This window comes from Pituophis catenifer, unplaced genomic scaffold, assembly GCF_029215685.1.
Source record: "Pituophis catenifer annectens isolate HBS135680 unplaced genomic scaffold, rPitCat1.0.hap2 SCAF_7, whole genome shotgun sequence".
NCBI lineage: Eukaryota > Metazoa > Chordata > Lepidosauria > Squamata > Colubridae > Pituophis > Pituophis catenifer.
In genome coordinates, this window is record NW_027256887.1 from 87,403,520 (window position 1) to 87,424,383 (window position 20,864).

The 20,864-nt window shown below is 47.5% G+C and overlaps 1 protein-coding gene across 1 annotated transcript in view; it reads left to right on the top strand.

The window, feature by feature from the left end:
- Positions 1-1,369: 1,369 nt before the first annotated feature.
- The window catches only part of GDI2 (GDP dissociation inhibitor 2), a 39,905-nt gene continuing 20,410 nt past the window's right edge, over positions 1,370-20,864 (top strand). The window contains exon 1 of the mRNA XM_070948009.1: positions 1,370-1,753. Coding sequence (XP_070804110.1) covers positions 1,370-1,753 — 384 coding nt within the window. The remainder of the gene's footprint in view (positions 1,754-20,864) is intronic.

Genomic DNA, 20,864 nt, shown 5'->3' on the forward strand with positions numbered 1-20,864 from the left:
AGAGATGAGGCCAGGGCCATCTGGGAGTGATGCGCGGACTTCGGAGCCCCCAAGTCGGACATCAGAGAGGCAGAGTAACGGGGAGCCTGTTCCTAGTGTACGTATGAGAAGAGCTGCCAGTAGGCAAGAGCAGCTAAAGCAAAAGGGACGACTCAGGAGTAAGGCCAGGAGATGATTGGCCCTTCCCAGAAGGCTTAAAAGAGCAGTAAGGGCTCTTGGGCTCTTTGTAGGAAAGCAATGTTGCTACATTTGTTTCTTGTCAGCTTCTCTTGCTTCTGAACTTCGTGGGGCTTTGCCAAGAAAAGCCTTTGGCAGGGTGCCAAAGAAGACAAAGGTTGCTGATAAAGACGAAGGACTGTTTCTGAAGAACTTGTTTTGGAATAAATTTGGGCTAAGCTGAGAATGAAGTAATTCTCAGCTGTTCTAATAAAATACGTTTGTGTAGGACTGATTGTGTCTGGTAATAACTACTTGGGCCTAGGTCACAATACGCCCAGCCTGAAAAACATCCCTAAATAGCACGGAATAGAGCCAGGGCGGGTGGGCAGGCCCAACAGCGATTTCCGCTACCGGTTCGGGTGAGCCGGTCCGAAGCGGCTGAATACCACCTCAGATCTGTGGATACTAGACAACCCGTGATCCATCGGGTCATCCTTTCAGAAAGATTTCCAAGAGGGAAACAAAATGATCACCCACAGGCAAAAGAAGCAGTGAGAGCTGGGGTGATTCCCGACTTCCTGCCGTCTTCCCCATCGTCTGGTAAATCCCCGTAAGATTTGAAGTCCCCGTGTCTTAAATTAGCACCAGTCAATGGTACTTGTGATGCCTTTTTGAATGTTCAGTTCATGTTTAATGTTTAATTCATGTTTAATGAATAAAGTAAATAATAATTATATAATAATAATGATAATTGGATATCAACTCCCAGAATTCCGGCCCAGGCTGGAGGATTCTGGGAGTCGAAGCCCATCCCTCTTTAAAGCAGCCCAAGTTTCAAAAACACAGATTTAAAAGTTTATCACGCCAAACTATAATCCTAGCTTGGCAGGGAGGGAGTCACGTGCGCACCACCCGGAAGCAGGGCAGCGGCTTCACCCTCGCGAACGCGCATGCTCTTTTCCCCCCTTCCCCCCCCCTCCCTCCCATGCCCGGCGGCACCTGCGTGGCATCGAGCTTTTCCTCGCCTCGTCCGGCCGAGGGCGCGCGCAGCCAATCCCGGCCGGAGGGCGGGGTCACGAGGTGGGGGTGGGAATAAAGGAACGTCCCACCTCCCTCCTCCTCCTTCTTCTTCTCCCCCCCCCCGGCGTTGATTGACACCTCGCGGCAGCCCAATAACGGCCGCCGGCCGGGCAGCGCCCCCTTGACGACGATGGCGGGGATTGGGGCGCCGTCCAGCTCCTCCCCCTCGGGTGGCGGCCGAGGCCCCGCCCAGCCCCCCAAAGGCCCCGCCCCTCTGGCGCGCTCTTCTCCCGGCGGCGGCGGCGGCAGGAGCAGCGTCGCCTCCATTTTCTCCTCAGCCGCCGCTTCTTCTTCTTCGTCGTCTTCCTCCTCAGGCGCCGGCAGTTACGGCCGCCGAGGCCCCGAACCGCCGCCCCGGCCCCGTCGCCCGAGCCCCTCCGCCGCCCCCGCCCGAGGGAGGCCTCCCAGCGCCGCGCCGCCCCCGCCCGGCCTCGCCCGCCGCCCGCTCGCCTCAGCCGTCACCGCCGCCATGAATGAGGAGTACGACGTGATCGTGCTGGGCACCGGCCTGACGGTGAGCGGACGCGGCCGGGGCTCCTGGGATTGAGGGAAGGCTAGAAAGCCCGTTGGGAGGCGTGTCACGTGGGAAAGGGGTACAAGACACGTGTATCTTTTGGGAAGCGTGTAACACGAAGGGAAAGAGGCCGGGCTCGGTGGGTCCCCCCCCCGCCGCCGTTATTCGGGGATTATTTTAGGATTGGCTTTTATTTTGTAGCCAGGGGGGCCTGGAGTCGTCTGAATGGGTGGAACTGGAGGAGCGGGGGGGGGAAAGGGAATTATGACACGTGTCGTTGGAGGGAAGGGGAAAAAAAGACGCGTGGAACGTGAGGAGGGAAAAGACGCGTGGAAGTTCCAAGGAAGGGAAAGACGCGTGTGTCTTGCGGGGAGGCAAAGGACACGTGTAGCATGAGGGATGGGAGGCTGGGCTGGGCGGCCTCCTTTTTCCCCCTTTTGGTTGAGAACCTGCCGTTATTTGGGGATTATTATTATTTTTTTATTAGGATTAGCTTTTACCTTGTAGCCAGGGGGCCTGGAGTCGTCTGAATGGGTGGAACTGGAGGGGGGGAAAGGGAAGTATGAAAAAAGAATTATTTTTAATTCTTATACACTTATTGAAAATGTACATTCTCTTATCCATAACTGATATATATATAATGAGACTGAGACTTCATCCAAATATCGCCAAGACACTTCCAATTTTACTCAAACACCCGTGAAAACCTCAGAAAACATTATATATATATATATATATATATATATATATATATATATATATATATATATTTCATAACTGATATATATGTGTGTGTGTATGTGTATATACACATATATACACACATCTATGTGTGTGTGTATATATACATACACACGTATATATATAGTTTTCTAATGAAAGCATAAAAATAAGACATTTTAATTACATTTGGGGTTGCTCTTCTACCCTCTCATTTCATGGGGAAAGGGAATTATGACATGTGTCATTGGAGGGAAGGGAAAAGACGCGTGGAACGTGAGAAGGCAAAGACACGCATAGCTTCAGGAAAGGGAAAGACTAACTTCAAGGAAGGGAAAGACACGTGTATGTTGTGGGAAGGGAAAGATGCAGAGCATGAGGGAAATGAGGCTGGGCTCTGTACCCCCCTTCCCCCCCTTTTGCTTGAGACCTGCCGTTACTTGGGGATTATTATTATTTTTTTATTATTAGTATTAGCTTTTACATTGTAGCAACGGGGCTGGGAGTCGTCTGAATGGGTGGAACTGGAGGAATGACCCGTGTAGCTGGAGGGAAGGCAAAGACACAGACATGTGTAACATGAGGGATGGAGGCTGGGCTGGGCTTGGGGGGCCTCCCTCCTCCCTTCCTTTTCTGTTTGCTGTGTCCTGCCGTTATTTGGGGATTGTTTTTATTTTAGGATTAGATTTTGTATTGTAGCATCGAGGCTGGGAGTCGTCGGAATGCATGTAACTTGAGGGAAAGGAATGACAGGTGTATAGCTGGAAGGGAGGCAAAGACACAGACATGTGTAACATGAGGGATGGAGGCTGGGCTGGGCTTGGGGGGCCTCCCCCCTCCTCCTCTTTCCATTTTGCTGAGACCTGCCATTGTTTGGGGATTGTTTTATTAGGATTAGCTTTTATATTAAATCAGTGGGGCTGGGAGTTGTCTGAATGGGTAGAACTGGAGACGGGAAAGCAGCTGGCCTTTGGTGCCCTCCCCCCTCCTGCACATCCTCTTCTTTTCTTTTTGAAACCTGCCATTATTTCAGGTTTATTTTATTTTCATTACTTTTTATTATATCAGTGGGGCAGGGAGTCATCTGAATGGCTTCTCATGCCCCCCTCAAAGATAGTTTGAATGAAGGCGGTTGGGGTGGGCTTGGTATCCCCCCTCTTCCTCTGTTTCCTCTCCCCCTATTGAGACCCACCTTTATGTGGGGATGATTATATAATAATAACAATAACAACAACAATAATAATAATAATTTTATTTCTATACCGTCCTTCTCCTGAAGGACTCAGGGCGGTGTACAGCCGATTAAAACACAAAAATATACGGATATCAATTAAAAAAAATAATTAAAATTATTAAATAATTTTGGCCTGAATTAAAACCCAAAAATTTAAAACACCCAATTTAAAATCATTTACTTTCTATGAATGATTAATTATTATATATTATTTAGCATTCTTTTTGGATCCTCTTGTCTTCTCCACCCCTCCTGCTTTTTTTTTTTTTTTTCCCCCCAATGTTTTAATAATTCAAATGGCTGTCTTCCCCCCTTTCCCACCTGCAGAGATGGGTTCACACAGCCCCCTGACCCGGGTCTTCTGGGAACATGTGATCTGGCTCAGCCTGCCCTCCTCCCCTCAAAAATTTCTGAAGCCAAGAAAGCTGGGTTTCTTTTAACCCCTCTGGGCATCCAGCCTTCCTCCCCATGGATGGAGCCACTGCTTGGCTGTTGCTCCATTATCCACCCTGGATATTCTGCCCCATAATCCTTGGCTGCCTGCCTCGGCAGGGTGGGACCCTGGCGAGCTCCAAATGCCATTCCGCAGCACACTGCTCCTGGCCATGGAGGCTCCGACCTCAGTGACACTTTGGAAGTTGCTCCATCCCTTTTCCCACCAGACTTTTCTCCTCCTGTGGCGTCAAGGAAGACATCCCAGGAGATTATATTGTACATTTTATATATTGTATATTACACATAGTCCTTGACTTACAGCCACCAATGTGCCTAAATTTCCCTTGCTAAGCAAGACAGTTAAATGAGTTTTGCCCCATTTTGTGACCTTCCTGGCCACCGTTGTTAAGTGAATCGCTGCAGTTAAGTTAGTCACACGGTTGTAAAGTGAATTTGTCTTCCCCACTGCTGCAATCAGAAGATTGCAAAAGGGGATCACATGGCCCGGGACACTGCAACTGTCATGAATCGGCTGCCAAGTGTCCAAATTTTGGTCACGTGACCACGGGGATGCTGCACCGATCGTGGGAAAAACGGCCTTAAGTCACTTTTTTCAGGGCCGTCGTAACTTCAAACGGTCACTAAAGGAATGGTTGCAAGCCGAGGATTTAATTTTTTTGCCCTTGAATCACCCCTTTCCCTTCAGCCTCTTCCCTGCTTTCTCTTTTTCTTCTAGAGGGCATCTCGCAAATAGATTTTGCTTGGCAGCCCAAAGATTTGGCATGCCCTCTTTGAAGTGTTCCTTTTGCACCAAGAGGCACTCTGCCGTTCTCTGGAGCTCCTGGGCTTTGCCAGGCCTGGGTGTGTGTGTGAGAAATGGGGGACTTCAGAGTCTTGACTTCATTCTGCAGCTACTATTTTTCCCACTGAAATCAATGAGCCAGGGAAACATCATCAGTTCATAGCCTAGATGAGGATTGAGCAGAGCTAAATTCATTTATCTTGCTATGTTTATGTTTATATTAGCGGTGGAGACCCTTGGACAGCTGTATGCAGCGTAATTTCATTTTAATGTATGCCGATTAATGTACATTCAAGGTGACAATAAAGCTATTCCTATTCCTATTTTTGTTCTATTCCAGTTCCTATTTGTCCTGTCCTGTCCTGTCCTATCCTATCCTATCCTATCCTATCCTAAATTCACTCTAACCAAGCCTCAAAGGCCAGTCCTTTGTCTGAGCTCTCCTACATTGCAAGGTTGTTGTTCTTTGTGGCTGGGTCTACCCTTTCTGTACCTTTTCTCTGTTTTTCTCCCCCATCTAGAATGTTGACTTTGTATTTTTTTTCTATGGAGGAAATAACTTCGTAACTATCAAACTGACATAATGGTAGCATAATTTACATTACTCTACAATTGTGACCTCTGGAAATGTCTTAAGTAGCTTTTTTTTTTTTGGCATCTTCAGCTTCTCATTGCAGGTTTTCCTGCCTCCGAACCAGGTCTCCTCCGGTCTCCTGGTGCTTTCTTGACCCTTCTCTCCTTCATGGCAGGTGGTCCTTGACGTATGACCACAATAGAGCCCCAAATTTCTGTTGCTAAGCAAGGCAGTAGAGTTGCATCCCATTTATTTTTGCCACAGTTGTTTAGTGAATCACTGCGGTTGTTAAGCACACCTGGCTTCCCCCATTGACTTTGCTTATCAGAAGCCAGCTGGGAAGATTACAAATAGCGACCACATGACCCCAAGATGGTGCAACTGTCATAAATACATGCCAGTTGCCAAGCGGCTGGATTTTGATCATGTGACCATGGCATGCTGCCAACAGTCCTAAGGGTGAAAACCAGTCATAAGTTACTTTTTTCAGGGCCATTTTAACTTCAAATGTCACTAAACAAATGCTTGTTAAGTGGAGGACTACCAGTATTCTTTCTGCTGTCCTTTGAAACATTTCTCACCCCCCCCCCCAACCCCAGCATCAAAATTGTCTCCCTTGACTATTATTGTCTGTCTTCTGACATTAAATGAGGGTTTACAGCAGGGACGTCCGATCTTGGTGACTTTAAGGCCTGTGGACTTCAACTCCCAGAATTCTTAAATGAGGGTTTAAAGCAAGGATCCCCAAACTTGGCAGCTTTAAGACTTGTGGACTTCAACTCCCAGAATTCTCTAGCCATAGCATGGCATAGCTTAGCCGGAGAATTCTGGGAGTTGAAGTCCACAAGTCCTAAAGCTGCCAAGTTTGAAGACCTCTGGTTTAAAGGCTGGCTGGGGAATTCTGGGAGTTGAAATCCACAGGTCTTAAAAGTCCCCAAGATCGGACGTCCCTGCTCTAGGTTCTCTCCAACATGTCAGAATCCTAGGCAGCTTAATCGGCATACCGATTTAAGCCCTCTAAACTTGGGTAATTCTGGGAGTTGAAGTCCACAGGTCTTTAAAGTGGCCAAGATTGGAACACCCCTGGTTTATAGTGTCAGTCTTAAGTTTGGCAAAAGAATCACTTGCCTAACTTGAAACATGTAGTTCACTTCGCTTTGTAGTTGAAATACACTCTTATTTATTTTATTTTATTTATTTATTTATTAGATTTTTATACCGCCCCCTCTCCCGAAGGACTCGGGGCGGTGCACAGCCAAAGTTAAAAACATACAATATAAACAATTAAAATACGTTTAAAACAAAATTAAATCTAAAATGGCTCCCCAATTTAAAATGCCTTACCCATACCCCTATAAAAAGACGAATTTAAAATTTAAAAATTTAAAATTTCCACATTTAAAAAGGGGGGAGATTTAGGCCAGGCCAGCTTGATAAAATAGAAAAGTCTTAAGCGCGCGGCGGAAGGTGCGCAGATCCGGGATCCTACGTATCTCCGGGGGGAGCTCGTTCCAAATCGTAGGTGCCCCCACAGAGAAGGCTCTCCCCCTAGGGGCCGACAGCCGACATTGTTTGGCCGACGGCACCCGGAGGAGCCCCTCTCTATGGGAGCGTACTGGCCGGTGGGAGGCTATTGGTGGTAGCAGGCGGTCCCGTAAATAACCAGGTCCTAAGCCATGGAGCGCTTTAAAGGTGATAACCAGAACCTTGAAGCGCACTCGGAAGACCACCGGGAGCCAGTGCAGCTCGCGCAGGAGAGGTGTCACATGGGAACTCCATGTCGCTCCCATCACCACCCGCGCGGCCGCACTCTGCGCCAGTTGGAGCCTCCGAGTGCACCTCAAGGGGAGCCCCATGTAGAGAGCGTTGCAGTAATCCAGACGAGAAGTAACGAGGGCATGAGTGACTGTGTGTAGGGAGTCCCGATCTAGATAGGGACGCAACTGGCGGATCAGGCGAACCTGATGAAAAATCCTCCCGGACACGGCCGTCACATGCTCTTCTAACGACAGCCGTGAATCCAGGAGGACACCCAAGTTGCGAGCCCTATCCGTGGGGGCCAATGATTCGCCCCCAATAGTCATCGATGGCATTAGCTGACTATATCGGGACGTCGGAAACCACAGCCACTCGGTCTTGGATGGGTTGAGCCTGAGCCTGTTCCTCCCCATCCAGATCCGTACGGCCTCCAGGCACTGGGACATCACTTCAAGGGCATCGTTGGGGTGATCCGGGGTGGAGATGTACAGCTGGGTGTCGTCAGCGTACTGATGGTACTCCACCCCAAAACCACGGATGATCTCGCCCAGCGGCTTTACATAAATGTTGAACAAAAGGGGCGAGAGGACCGATCCCTGCGGCACCCCACATATGAGGGGCCTCGGGGTCGACCTCTGCCCCCCTGTCAACACAGACTGCGACCGGTCGGAGAGAAAGGAGGAGAACCACCTTAGTACGGTGCCTCCCACCCCCAACTCTTCCAACCGGTGCAGCATGATACCATGGTCGATGGTATCAAAAGCCGCTGAGAGATCTAACAGGACCAGGACAGAGGAGCAGCCCCTGTCCCGAGCCCTCCAGAGATCATCAACCAACGCGACCAATGCCGTTTCCGTGCTGTATCCAGGCCTGAAACCCGACTGGAACGGATCCAGATACGACGCTTCATCCAGGTACTGGGGAAGCTGTCCCGCAACCACACTCTCAACAACCTTCGCCACAAAACGAAGGTTGGAGACTGGACGATAATTAGCCAATATTGCCGGGTCCAGGGAAGGCTTCTTGAGGAGGGGCCTCACCACCGCCTCCTTAAGGGCGGCGGGGAAGACACCCTCACCCAATGAAGCATTTATAATCCCCTGGAGCCAGCCTCGCGTCACCTCCCGGGAAGCCAGTACTAACCAGGAGGGACACGGGTCCAACAAACATGTGGTCGCGTTCAATCTACCCAGAATCCTGTCCACGTCATCTGGGGTCACAGGATCAAACTCATCCCAGATAACAGTCTCAAGACCTGCCTCCGTCACTCTCGCTGGATCTACCCAGTCAGAGTCCAGACCTTCCCGAATCTGAGTGATTTTGTCATACAGATACTGAACAAAGTCCTCGGCTCTTCCCTCCAAGGGGTCCTCCCGCGCTTCCTGGTGGAGCAGGGAGCGGGTCACCCTAAACAGGGCGGCCGGGCGATTATCTGATGACGCAATAAGAGCAGCAAAATGCGTACATTTTGCTGCTTTTATCGCCACTAGGTAAGTCCTAATATGGGATCTAACCAGTGTCCGGTCCGATTCAGAAAGACTAGCTCTCCAACTACTCTCTAGGCGTCTTTTCCGGCGCTTCATCTCCCTCAGCTCCTCGGTAAACCAAGGAGCAAGGCGAGATCCGCGCCGGGTCAGAGGCCGCAAAGGCACGACTCGATCCAGGGCCCCAGCGGCCGCCCTATCCCAGGCGGCCACTAGGTCTCCAGTCGAGGCGTGAGCCAGAACCTCAGGAATTGGCCCAAGCTCCGTCTGGAACCTATCGGGTTCCATCAGGCGCCTGGGGCGGTACCATCTTATCGGTTCCGCCTCCCTGCAGCGGGGTGCCACGGTACGAAGGTCAAGGCGAAGGAGAGAGTGATCCGACCATGACAAGGGCTCGATGACTACATCCCCTATCTCAAGATCACTCAACCACTGTCCAGAGACAAAAAGCAAGTCCAGTGTGTTTCCCCCAGTGTGCGTAGGGCCATGAATTAGTTGGGTCAGATCCATGGCCGTCATGGAAGCCATGAACTCCCGAGCCACCTCAGACGTCTCGCCCACGGACGGCAGGTTGAAATCCCCCATGACCATAAGTCTGGGGGTATCAACCGCCACCGCAGCAATAACGTTGAGTAGCTCAGGCAGGGTTGCTGCCACGCGGCAGGGAGCCAGGTACGTGATCAGCAAGCCCATCTGAACCCCATGGCCCCACTTCACAAGGAGGGACTCACAACCAGCTGTCTGAGGTACAGTGGTCTCCCTGGGCCTAAGGCCTTCTCTAATAATAACCGCTACTCCCCCGCCCCTCCCTTGTGACCTCGGCTGATGGAATGCGCGGAAGCCTGGTGGGCACATTTCTACCAGAGGGACCCCTCCCTCCGGGCCCAACCAGGTCTCCGTAATACCCGCCAGGTCCGCTCCCCCCTCCTGAACAAGATCACAGATGAGGGGGGCTTTATTTACTACGGACCTGGCGTTGCACAACATCAGACGAAGGCCCGGGCCGTGAGGATCTATGCAACCTGGCAAACGGGTGGAGCCTTGGGGGCCGGAGCACCCTACCGCTTGGAGACAGCGGGTGCGTGCTCCCTTAACATGATATGGCCCCCTGCTCCCGCCATATCTACCCCTCCCACTCACAGTACTGATGGTAAAAACACAGTCCGAACAAGCTCGACCCCCTCCATTGCCCCCGGGTCCCCCACCCGCCCCGCCGCGTGTCGTGGCCGGGCCCGACCCTCCCCTTGGTGGGTTATCCCCCAAACCCACGCCCCTAATTCCAATACCACCCCCTCCCCCCTCCCCAAACCCCTTAAAAGGTTAGACATAGACAATTTTAAAAAACCCCGCAACCCCCTCTTTGCGACATGCCACCTCTCGGGGTTCCAAAGCCCGTCATCGAGGTAGGCCCTCGATAGAGTGGAGGGCCAAGCCTGCGAGAGGGGGGAGTCTCGCAGACCAAGAAGCTCCGCTGCTGAGTACAGTTTGGTCATAGTGGCTCGCCATGACCATATCCTAAGGGTCCTAAAAGGACAGGGAAGAAGGTAGGGAAATGGGGAATCTCACACATAATTCACAGGACCAAGTCCACTGTCCCCTCACAACAGAGGACACAGTCACAATCCACAACGACCACAATCCAAGGGGGAAAATCGATCCAACCACCCTCTCACGGTGAGAGTTGGGAAATCACTTGGGAGTCAGGTGGTGCTTCCCCCAAGGAGAGTAAAGATTTCCCCTGTTAGGAGGAACCGCTAAATATTTGCAGTCTTGAAAGGTTTTTCCCCTCCACATTCACCTTTCTTAAGGTCGCCTGCCTTTAAACTCCCTCTCTCCTAAAAGGGATTTAAAAAATCGGTCTCTTGTTGATTTAAAAAAATTGTCTCTGACCACAGAAATGTTATAACCTTCACTTCCGGGCCCTGCATCCGGTTTGTCTTCCTTTTGACTGTGTAAATTACCTTTCCTGCCAAGCAGGCTTTCTCTAATCCTACTATACAGGTGGTCCTTGATTTACAATCACTCATCTAGCAACTGAAGTTACAGCGGCACTGAAAAAAGCGACTTACGACCGTTTTCTTTCGACTGTTGCAGCATTCCCCCGTGGTCGCGTTACCCAAATTCGGATGCTTGGCCACTGAGAATCATTTCAGGCGACCGTTTAAATGGCTTAAATCAAATTTGGCCCCTTTAAGATGGATAGGACAGGACCTTGGAGGTCTTTTAGTGCTCAAGCAGGAGAACCTATACCATCTCAGACAAGCGACTGTCTGTTCTCTTCTTAAAAACCTCCAGTGATGGAGCACCCACGATTTCCGGTGGCAAGCTGTTCCACTGGTTAATTTGTCCTCACTATTAGAAAGTTTCTCCTTAATTCAGGTTGCTTCTCCCTTTGATTAATTAAATGCGCCCATTCCTTATTGATGTGCAGCTCCAAGGTCAACTGCCCCCCCAAACTCCTGGCAGGGCCCCCCCCCCAATTGGGTAGACTTCAACTCCCAGAATTCCCGAGCCCCAAGTTGAAAATGTCTGGATCAAATCCCAGAATTCCCCAGCTAGCTATGCTGGGGATAATTTTGGGGGGAAATAATGGTAGCTGGGGAATTCCGGGAGTTGAAAATCCACCCATCTTCAAGTGGCTGAGTTTGAGAAACACCAGTTTAGGAGAAAGGAGTTTCCTTAAAGATAAGAACATGTTAAACCTTGAAAATTGTGGTTGTCGTGGCTTGAACCCCGATTGCAAGACAAACAGCTGGATGTGCCAACTCTGAAACAGCAGAAAAGGGGGGCAATTTCCATAAAAGTCAGCAGAGAAGGGAAACCATTCGGCTCATGTCAGCCTTGTCTACTTTATATGTTCGTTTTGAGTTGCCATGGGCGGAGCACCTAATTAAATCAGAATAATCTCCATTTATCGCTCTCTTCAGTTGTCTCTCTCACGCATGAGCTGGCTGGATCCAACAAATGAAAATTGCTTCCTGAAGCTCTAGGAAATTGGCCACCTTGTCAAACAAGGATCGTCATGCAGCCTCATCCTGGTTTGGCAATGGAGAAGGACAAAGATGTCCCTATTGCTTGGATGACCTCTAATTGAGACACTTCCCGACGGGCCTGCAAAATGAATTTCAAAAGCAACTCCGTGGCCTTCAGGGTGAAAATGCTAATCTTTTGATCTTGCAAGCATTTTTCTCTCTCTCTCTTTCTCTCCCTCCCTCCCTCTTGCGCTCTCTCTCTCTCTCTCTCGCTCTCTCTCTCTGTATGTTCTGCTTTCTTTTGAAAAATTGGTCGGTTTCACTTCTCTTCCTGCAAATTAACGGATTTTGGTAAGAAGCCCTCCCTTCGGATGAATGCCGAGGGTCAAAGCATAGGATAAGAGGGGAATTGTTCTTTCTGAGAAAGAAACACAGCCCAGAATGAATAGAAGCTTCCTGCAGTTGTGGAAGCCAGCTCTTTCCTGCATTTGTTTTGAATCTTTTGTTCAGCTGGGGGGGGGGGGGGGGGAACCAGAGATTTCAACTGTAAAATTACATGCCTTGTCTTGCTCACTTGAGCAGAGAAACCCTGGAGTGGAATTCTTTGAAGAGCGGAGATCTGTGGATGGCCTGTTTCAAATGTTAAGGCAGTTAGCAGTTTCTATCTCTTAAGACAGGTAGTCCTCAAATTACAACAGTTCTTTTAGTGACTGAACTTAACAACGGTACTGAAAAACGTGATTTAGGACTGCTTAACTTTGTTGCAGCATCCCCATGGTCATGTGATCAAAATTCAGACGCTTGGTGACTGACTCACACTTACGACGGTTGCAGTGTCCCTGAGTCACCTTTTGTAACCACCTGATGTGCAAAGTCAACGAGGAGAGCGGGTTCACTTAACAACTATATTACTAACTTAACACTATAGTGATTCACTTAACAGATGTGGCAAAGAAAAGTCATAAAAATGGGACAAAGCTCACTCAATGGATTTCTCAAATTTGGGGCACATTTGTGGTTGTAAGTTAAGGACTACCAGTAGCAGCTAGAGTCTGCTGCGGTTCAGATCAGCCTTACAGATAGTCCTCGACTTACGATCACAATTGAGCCCCAAATTTCCATTGCTAAGCGAGCCACTGTTGTTAAGTGAATCACTGCAATTTTTAAAACAGTCTCACGGTTGTTAAATGAATTTGGCTTCCCCATTGACTTTGCTTGTCAGAAGGTCGCAAAAGGAGATCGCAGGAACTCTGGGCAGTGCAACCGACATAAATGTGAGTCGGTTGCCAAGCGTCCAGATTTTGATTACATACTGCAACAGTCATATGTGGGGGGAAACTGCCGTAAGTCACTTTTTTCTGTTTTGAACGGTCACTAAATGAAGTGTTGTAAATCAAGGTCTCTAATCAGAATAAAGAGGACTCCACTTCCTTTGCTGGTATGTTAGACTGAACTTTTGCCCACAAGAACATAGCTGAAAGCGTTACTGAGTTCTTACAAGAAAATGCTGACTGTGACCGAATCTGGAATGTCAGAATATCCACCGGTAAAATGTTGGCACCTCCACTTAATTTATAGAGTTTTTTTTGTCGTGAGCTGCTTGTGCCTTGTCTGACGTGGCGTGCTTTTTTGTCTTGAGGCTGCAGTGAAAGACTTTGTGCCTTGGCCCATTTCCACCCAAGAGGCACGCACACAATGGATTTCATTATTTGAAACCTGACAGGTAAAGCAAACCGAAGTAGCTTTTAAATCACATAATCGAGCTCAACTTAATTCGGCTTAAATTGGTCCCAATGTTGCTGGTTGGACCTTCAGATACGAATGTTAATTTTCTAAGGATTTGTTTCAACATGGACCCCCTTTAAAATAGAATTCTTTATTTGTAAATAAAGAATTCTATTTTAAAAGGGGGTCCACTCCACTCTATGGCCAAGTGTGATTAGACACATAAGGAATTTGTTTCCGATGTAGCAATACAACAATGTACAAACAACAATAGTGATAGATCGTTATCATAGTCATTGTAAAAATACATTCATTATAAAACATTAAATTCAACACTTAGTGATAGTGATAGCCTTGGTAGTACAGAGGTTTAAGGCACCCTGTTATTAAGCTGGTTATTAAGACCAGCTGCCTGCAATTACTGCAGGTTCGAATCTCGCCAAGGCTCAAGGTTGACTCAGCCTTCCATCCTTTCTAAGGTAGGTAAATTGAGGACCCAGATTGTGGGGGCAATAAGCTGACTTTGTATAAATATACAAAAGGATGAAGGCTATTGCTGAGCACATTGTAAGCCGCCCTGAGTCTTCGGAGAAGGGCGGCATATAAATCAAATTAAAAAAAAAAAAAAAGTGGTGGATACTAAATAAGCAATCGGTTGTAGTTCTCAATCTCTGCGAATAGAATAGAATAGAATTCTTTATTGGCCAAGTGTGATTGGACACACACAAGGAATTTGTCTTGGTGCATATGCTCTCGGTGTACATAAAAGATACATTCGTCAAGAATCATAAGGTACAACACTTAATGATAGTCATAGGGAAACAGTCAATATAAATCTTAAGGATACCAGCAACAAGGTTACAGTCATACAGTCAGAGGTGGGAGGAGATGGGTGATAGGAAGGATGAGAAGATTAATAGTAATGCAGACTTAGTGAATAGTTTGACAGTGTTGATGGAATTATTTGTTTAGCAGAGTGATGGCGTTTGGGGGAAAACTGTTCTTGTGTTGAATTAGAAGGGAATTATTAGGAGACATGAAAACATAAAATCACAGGGCCGGAAGGGACCTCAAAGGTCTTCTAAGTCCAATCCCTGCTCAAGGCAGGATGGTCAAATGGTTGACCAAATGTTTTGTTTAAAAAAACCTCCAGTGTTGGAGCACCTACAAGTCCGAGAGGCAAGCTATTCCATGGATGAACTGTTCTAACTGTCAGAAAATTTCTCCCGGTTGCATCTCTCCTTAACAAGTTTCCACCCATTGCTTCTTGTCCTACTTCTGGTGCTTTGGGGAATAAGCCAGTCTCCTCTGAGACAACCCCTCAAGTACTTGAAAGACAGCTGTCATGTCCCCCGCCCCCCAAATCCTTTTTGATAAGCTAGACATACCTAACTTCCTGGAACGTTCATCATACGATTTAGCCCCCAGGCCCTTTATCAATGTTAGTTGATCTTCTCCGCACTCTTTCTAGGATCCTAGCATTATTTTTATATCGTGATAACCAGAACTGGACCCGGTACAGGTAGTCTTTCACTTACAATCAGGATGGATTTGATTTAAATCGAGTTGATTTAAATCACAATTTAAATCATGATTTAAATCACTAGTAAAAGGGCTTGATTTAAATCAACTCGATTTAAATCATAATTTTTAAAGAGCAACGGTCATCTCTGCTACTCCTTTGACCCGCTGTTGACTCACCGATAGTCCCAGCGTTGCAGAATATACAGCCTCATGCTACATAACTATGTTCCATTTCATGCTGAATAAACTAAATTATTTATGTATCTTAAATAGAAAACTATCTTACGATAGATTTTTACCCCAAAAGTTTTTTATTAAAATAAATTCGATAAAAATAAAAAAAAATCGGATTTAAATCAAAAAAATTTGATTTTTTTGATTTTTTTTAAAAAAATCATTGATTTTTATCCACCCTGCTTACAATAATTCGTTTAGTGACTATTCAAAGGTACAACAGCTAAACAATAAAAAAAAAAGTGACTTCTGGCCATTTTTCACAACTTAACCGTTGCAGCATCCCCATGGTCATATGATCAAAATTTGGACCTTTGGCTCATATTTACGATGGTTGCAGCATCCCGGGGTCACGCGATCCCCTTCGGACAAGCCAAGTCAATGGGGAAGCCAGATTCCCTTAACAACCCTGTTACTCACTAAACAACTGCAGTGATCCGCTTAACACCCACGGCAAGAAAAGACGCAAAATTCACCTAACAAATCTCTCTCACTTAGCAACAGAAATGTCAGGCTCAGTTGCCGTAAGACGAGGACTACCTGAATTCCAAGTGTTGGCTTCCCTAGCGCCGCATACAGTGGTACTAGGATGATGAGGGGACTGGAGGCTAAAACTGACGATGAACGGTTGCAGGAACTGCGCATGGCTTGTCTACTGAAGAGAAGGACCAGGGGAGACAGGATAGCATCTTCCAGTATTTGAGGGGCTGCCACAGGGAGGAGGGGTTCAAGTTATTTTCCAAAGCTCCCGAACGCCAGACAAGGAATAACGGATGGAAACTGACCAAGGAGAGATTCAACCTAGAAATGAGGAACTTTCTGACAGTGAGAATAATCAACTCATGGAACAGAAGTTGCCTTCGGAAGTTGTGGGAGCGTCATCCCTGGAAGCTTTCAAGAAGAGACTGGACTGCCCTCTGTCAGAAACGGCGTAGGGTCTCCTGCTTGGGTGGGGGTTCGACTAGATGACCCTACGAGGTCCCTTCCGACTCTGTTATTCTGTAATCCCTTCTCATGATCTTGATGTGATCCCCCTGTCCATGGAGGCCAGGACTGCAACACAAGGCTGGCTCATGTGAGCTGGGGAAAGGATTATCTGTGGGGTGATCTCGCAACCACTCCAGAAATGGTGGTAAATTGAATTTATTTGTCCCAGGAGACTGAAAATCCAGTTGGCTTCCTTCTCAAGGCCTCTGCAGAAATCCTGCAGGCCCTGTGAAACGGATCTGCCGAAGCTCCTCCTGGAATAGGAAGGAGCCTTGTGTTGTCTTCATCCCAGTTGCGATGCTGCCTCAGCACCTTTGTTTCGAAATAATATTTGCAAATCATAATCCACTTCCTGAAACAAGAACTGCTGGCAGGGGCAGGAGCCTTAGACAAAGATTATGTAATATCTGAAATGAATTGTGATTCACAACAGCTTCTGCAATAATAAGTTTGAGCTAGTCTTTAAGATGCCACAGGATTCTGTCCTGCTTTTTGATTGCAAACAAAATACAGCTAGTCCTCAACTTACAACAGTTTCACTTAGTGACTGTTCGAAGCTATAGCGGCACTGAAAAAACTGCTCCACACTTAGGACCATTGCAGCATCCCCATGGTCACACGATTTACAAATGACTCACATTTATGACGGTTGCAGCGTCCCTGGGTCATGTGATCCCCTTTTGCGACCTTCCGACAAGCGAAGCCAACGGGGAAGCCAGATTCACTTAACAACCGGGTGATTCATTTAACAACTGCTGTCATTCACTTGACAAATGCGGCAAGAGAAGTCGTAAAAATGGAGCAAAACTCAACAAATGTTTCCCTTAGCAACATAAACTTGGGACTCAATTGTCGTATGTTGAGGACCACCTGTAAAACAAACCTCCCATGGTTGAATTTATATGAATAAAATCTAGATGCATCTCTTTTAATATTGCCCTGTGCCCAACAGATCAGCTCATAGCATGTAAAAAAGAGGTAAATTGTCTGGGAAAATGAAGCTTCCCACCCCCTCAATTATCTGGACTTTTACCCCTGCTAGACTATAAAGTCAACGAAGATGTTGCTGGACGTTTGATCTCGCTTGTGTGAAGTATTTCCTTGCACAAAGGTGTGTCCCTCGTTTCTTTGAAGACAACTGGCAGCTGATGCCATTTTGAGAAAATCAAGTTTTATGATAGCTCCTACCTTTGGGGATTAGTGAAAACTTTGGCATATCAGTTCCAGGCTGTCTTGGCTAGTGTTGATTGAATCATAAAATCACAGGGCTAGAAGGGACCTTGGAGGTCATCCAGTCCATCTAGCAAAGCTGGCTGAGGAACTCTGGGAGTTGAAGTCCACAAGTCTTAAAAGTTGCCAAGGTTGGAGACCCCTGGACTACTCCAACCCCCCGTCTGAGGTAGGAGTCTTCATGCCATCCCAAACACACTTTTCTCGAAAAATTCCAGTGAGGGAGCATTCGCAACTCGGGGAAGGAAATTATTTCGTGGATTGTTTTCACTGTCAGGAAATTTCTCCTTCGTTTCAGGAGAAACTCTAGATCTCTCTTTAATGATCTTCCACCCATCAGATGCTTTGGAGAATAGGCCAACCCCCTCTTCTTTATGGCAGCCCCTGAAGTACTGAAGTATTTCACCGCCCCCCACCCCCAAAATTCTTCTCTTCCATTAGGCTAGACATACCCAATTCCAGCAACCGTTCTTTATATGTTTTAGCCTCTTTAGTTCTAGGTTCTCTCCTCGATTAGTTTCCATCCATTGCTTCTTCTCCTGCCTTCAGGTGCTTTGGAGAATAGGTGGACCCCTGCTTCTTTGTGGCAGCCCCTCAAATGTTGGGAGACTGCTATCATGTCTCCCCTAGTCCTTTTCATTAAACGAGAAATGCCCAATTCCAGCATCCATATGTTTCAGCCTCCAGTCGCCTAACAATCTTTGTTGCTGTCCTCTGCACTCTTCAGGGTTGTGTTTGACCTCGGAGGGCTGGGTGGTGGGCTTGGCCATGGTGGGGGTGGCCAGCTTGACATCACTGTCGGGGGCACCTGTGGTGGCCAAGTGCTAAGTCAGGACTTCCTCCCTCCCTCTGATTATAATCATCCTTCCTTCCTTCCTTCCTTCCTTCCTTCCTTCCTTCCTTCCTTCCTTCCTTCCTTCCTCATTCTCCTTGCTTCTTCCTTCCCCTCTTTCCTTCTTTTCCCTTCCTTGCTCTCTTCCCTTCTTTTTCTTTCTCTTTCCCTTTCCCCTTTCTTGTCCCTTCTTACATGCTCAATTGCAAAAGGGGCAATATTTTTCCTTTTGTTTTGTTTTTACTTTGTTTTGCTAGCCCTCTGCCAGCGGAAATGGAGCTCAGGGGGGGCTCCCCGAGCTCCGTTTTCCCTGGCAGAGGGCTGCAGGAGGCCGCTGCATCTGAAAACGGGGTGCGGGGAGGGGCTCTGTTTTTGCAGGCCTTGAGTGTGACACCCCTGTTCTAGAGTCTCAACATCTTTTTTTTCTTTTCTTTCTGTATCTTGATGCAGTCGAGCTCAAGATCCAGTCCAATCCAGTATTAAACTTTATTTTGGAACGGCAGTTCTTTGGGTTGCTCTGAGTAGTTGGCACATTGGTTGGGCAGATGCTGGAACTGATGTGTCACTCGGCGGCTGCTGCTGCTGGATCTGGCAGCCTGCACCGCTTATCCACCCTTAGGACAGCTGGCAGGGGAAGCTTCCAGAAGCTGCAAAATACTGGAGGAGGGGAGGCAGCTGGATGCTTGGATTGATGTACCAGCAGCCTGTGGCGTATGTGTTCAGGTGGTCCTCGGCTTACAAACACAATTGAGCCTCAAATTCCCATTGCAAAGTGAGACAGTTGTTAAGTGAGTTTTCCCCGTTTTACGACCTGTCTTGCCACAGTTGTTAAGTCAATCACTGCAGTTAAATTAGTACCACAGTTGTTAAGTGAATCTGGCTTAAGTGAAGATTAAGTGAAGGTCGCAAAAGGGGATCACGTGAACCCCCCCCGGGGGGGGACACTGCAACCATCATAAATAGCCAGTTGCCAAGCGTCCAAATTTTGATCAGGTGACCACGGGGATGCTGTAACGGTCATAAGTGTGGAAAAATGGTCGTAAGTCACTTTTTTCAGTGCCACGTTTGGAGACCCCTCCCGGTCTAAATGAAAAGCTCACACAGATATTAAGACTTTTGTTCCTGGGCCTACATGAGCCGATGCTTCTGTTGCAGCCAAGTTACACAGAGCACAGAGGAAACAGATTGCATGAGTCACAAAGTTCAGGAGACGTTATATGGCAGCAAAGAGCAGGCCCCTGGTAACGTTTTAAATATTTAATACAGTATGTATGATGAATGTATTTTTATGATGACTGTGATCATCACTTATAGCTTTTTATGTACACTGAGAGCTTATGAACTGAAGACAAATTCCTTGTGTGTCCAATCATACTTGGCCAATATTCCTATTCTATTCTACTCTACTCTACTCTACTCTACTCTACTCTACTCTACTCTATTCTATTCTATTCTATTCTATTCTATTCTACTCTACTCTACTCTACTCTACTCTACTCTACTCTACTCTTATCCCTATCCCTATCCTCTACTCTACTCTACTCTACTCTACTCTACTCTACTCTACTCTATCCCCATCCCCATCCCCATCCCCATCCCCTATTCTCTACTCTACTCTACTCTACTCTACTCTAATCCCTATCCCTTTTCTTTTCTTTTCTTTTCTTTTCTTTTCTTTTCTTTTCTTCTTTCCTTTCCTTTCCTTTCCTTTCCTTTCCTTTTCCTTTTCCTTTTCCTTTTCCTTTTCCTTTTCCTTTTCCTTTTCCTTTTCCTTTTCCTTTCCTTTCCTTTCCTTTTCATTTAGCAGAGGTGTCAAACACAAGTCCTGCGGTCCGAATCTGCCCCGCAATGTGGTTGGATCCGTCCTGCAGGGCCGTCCTGCCAGTGTGGCTTCGGCCCGGTCTACCCAATGCGAAGAGGAAACATGCCAGCAGTTTTGGGGAGTGGCATCAAGCGGGCCACGCCCACCCAGTCAGCCACGCCTCCCCCTCCCAGGTCAACTACAGCCCTGATGCGTCCCTCAATATGATTGAGTGTGACACCCGTGGAGTATGCATGCTTCATAGTTGCTCCTCCTGGTGCCTTCTTTGTTGAGGTGCTTGCCGGCTGTTTAGAGAACCCTTCCTCTGGGTAATTGACGAAACTGAAGGTGGGGGGGAAAAATTCAAATTGCAATCATGAAAGGCTAATCTTTGCAATCTCTGTTTTCCTTTCCTCTGTTTTCTTTTTGGACCTAGAATTGCTCACAGTCTCCCTGTGATGATGGTTGTGATAACGGCTTAATCTTTGGAACCCCTGACGATAATACGGTGAATTGTCCGTTGTGGTTCGGCTCAATCATTAACCATCTTAGGTCCTTTCTCCTACCTTCTTTTATGCAGCCCATCTAACTTTCCATGAGGCAGTTAACCATGGTAGTTCCTTCAGATAAAAGCCGTGATCCTAAGACACTTATCTGAAGGAAGCTTTATTGCAATTAGTCCATGACTCCCCACCGCAAATGAGCCCCAGATTTCCATTGCTGAAGTGAGACGGTTGTTAAGTGAGCCGTGCCCCATTCTAAGTGAATCTTTGCAGTTGTTGAGTTAATAACACGGTTG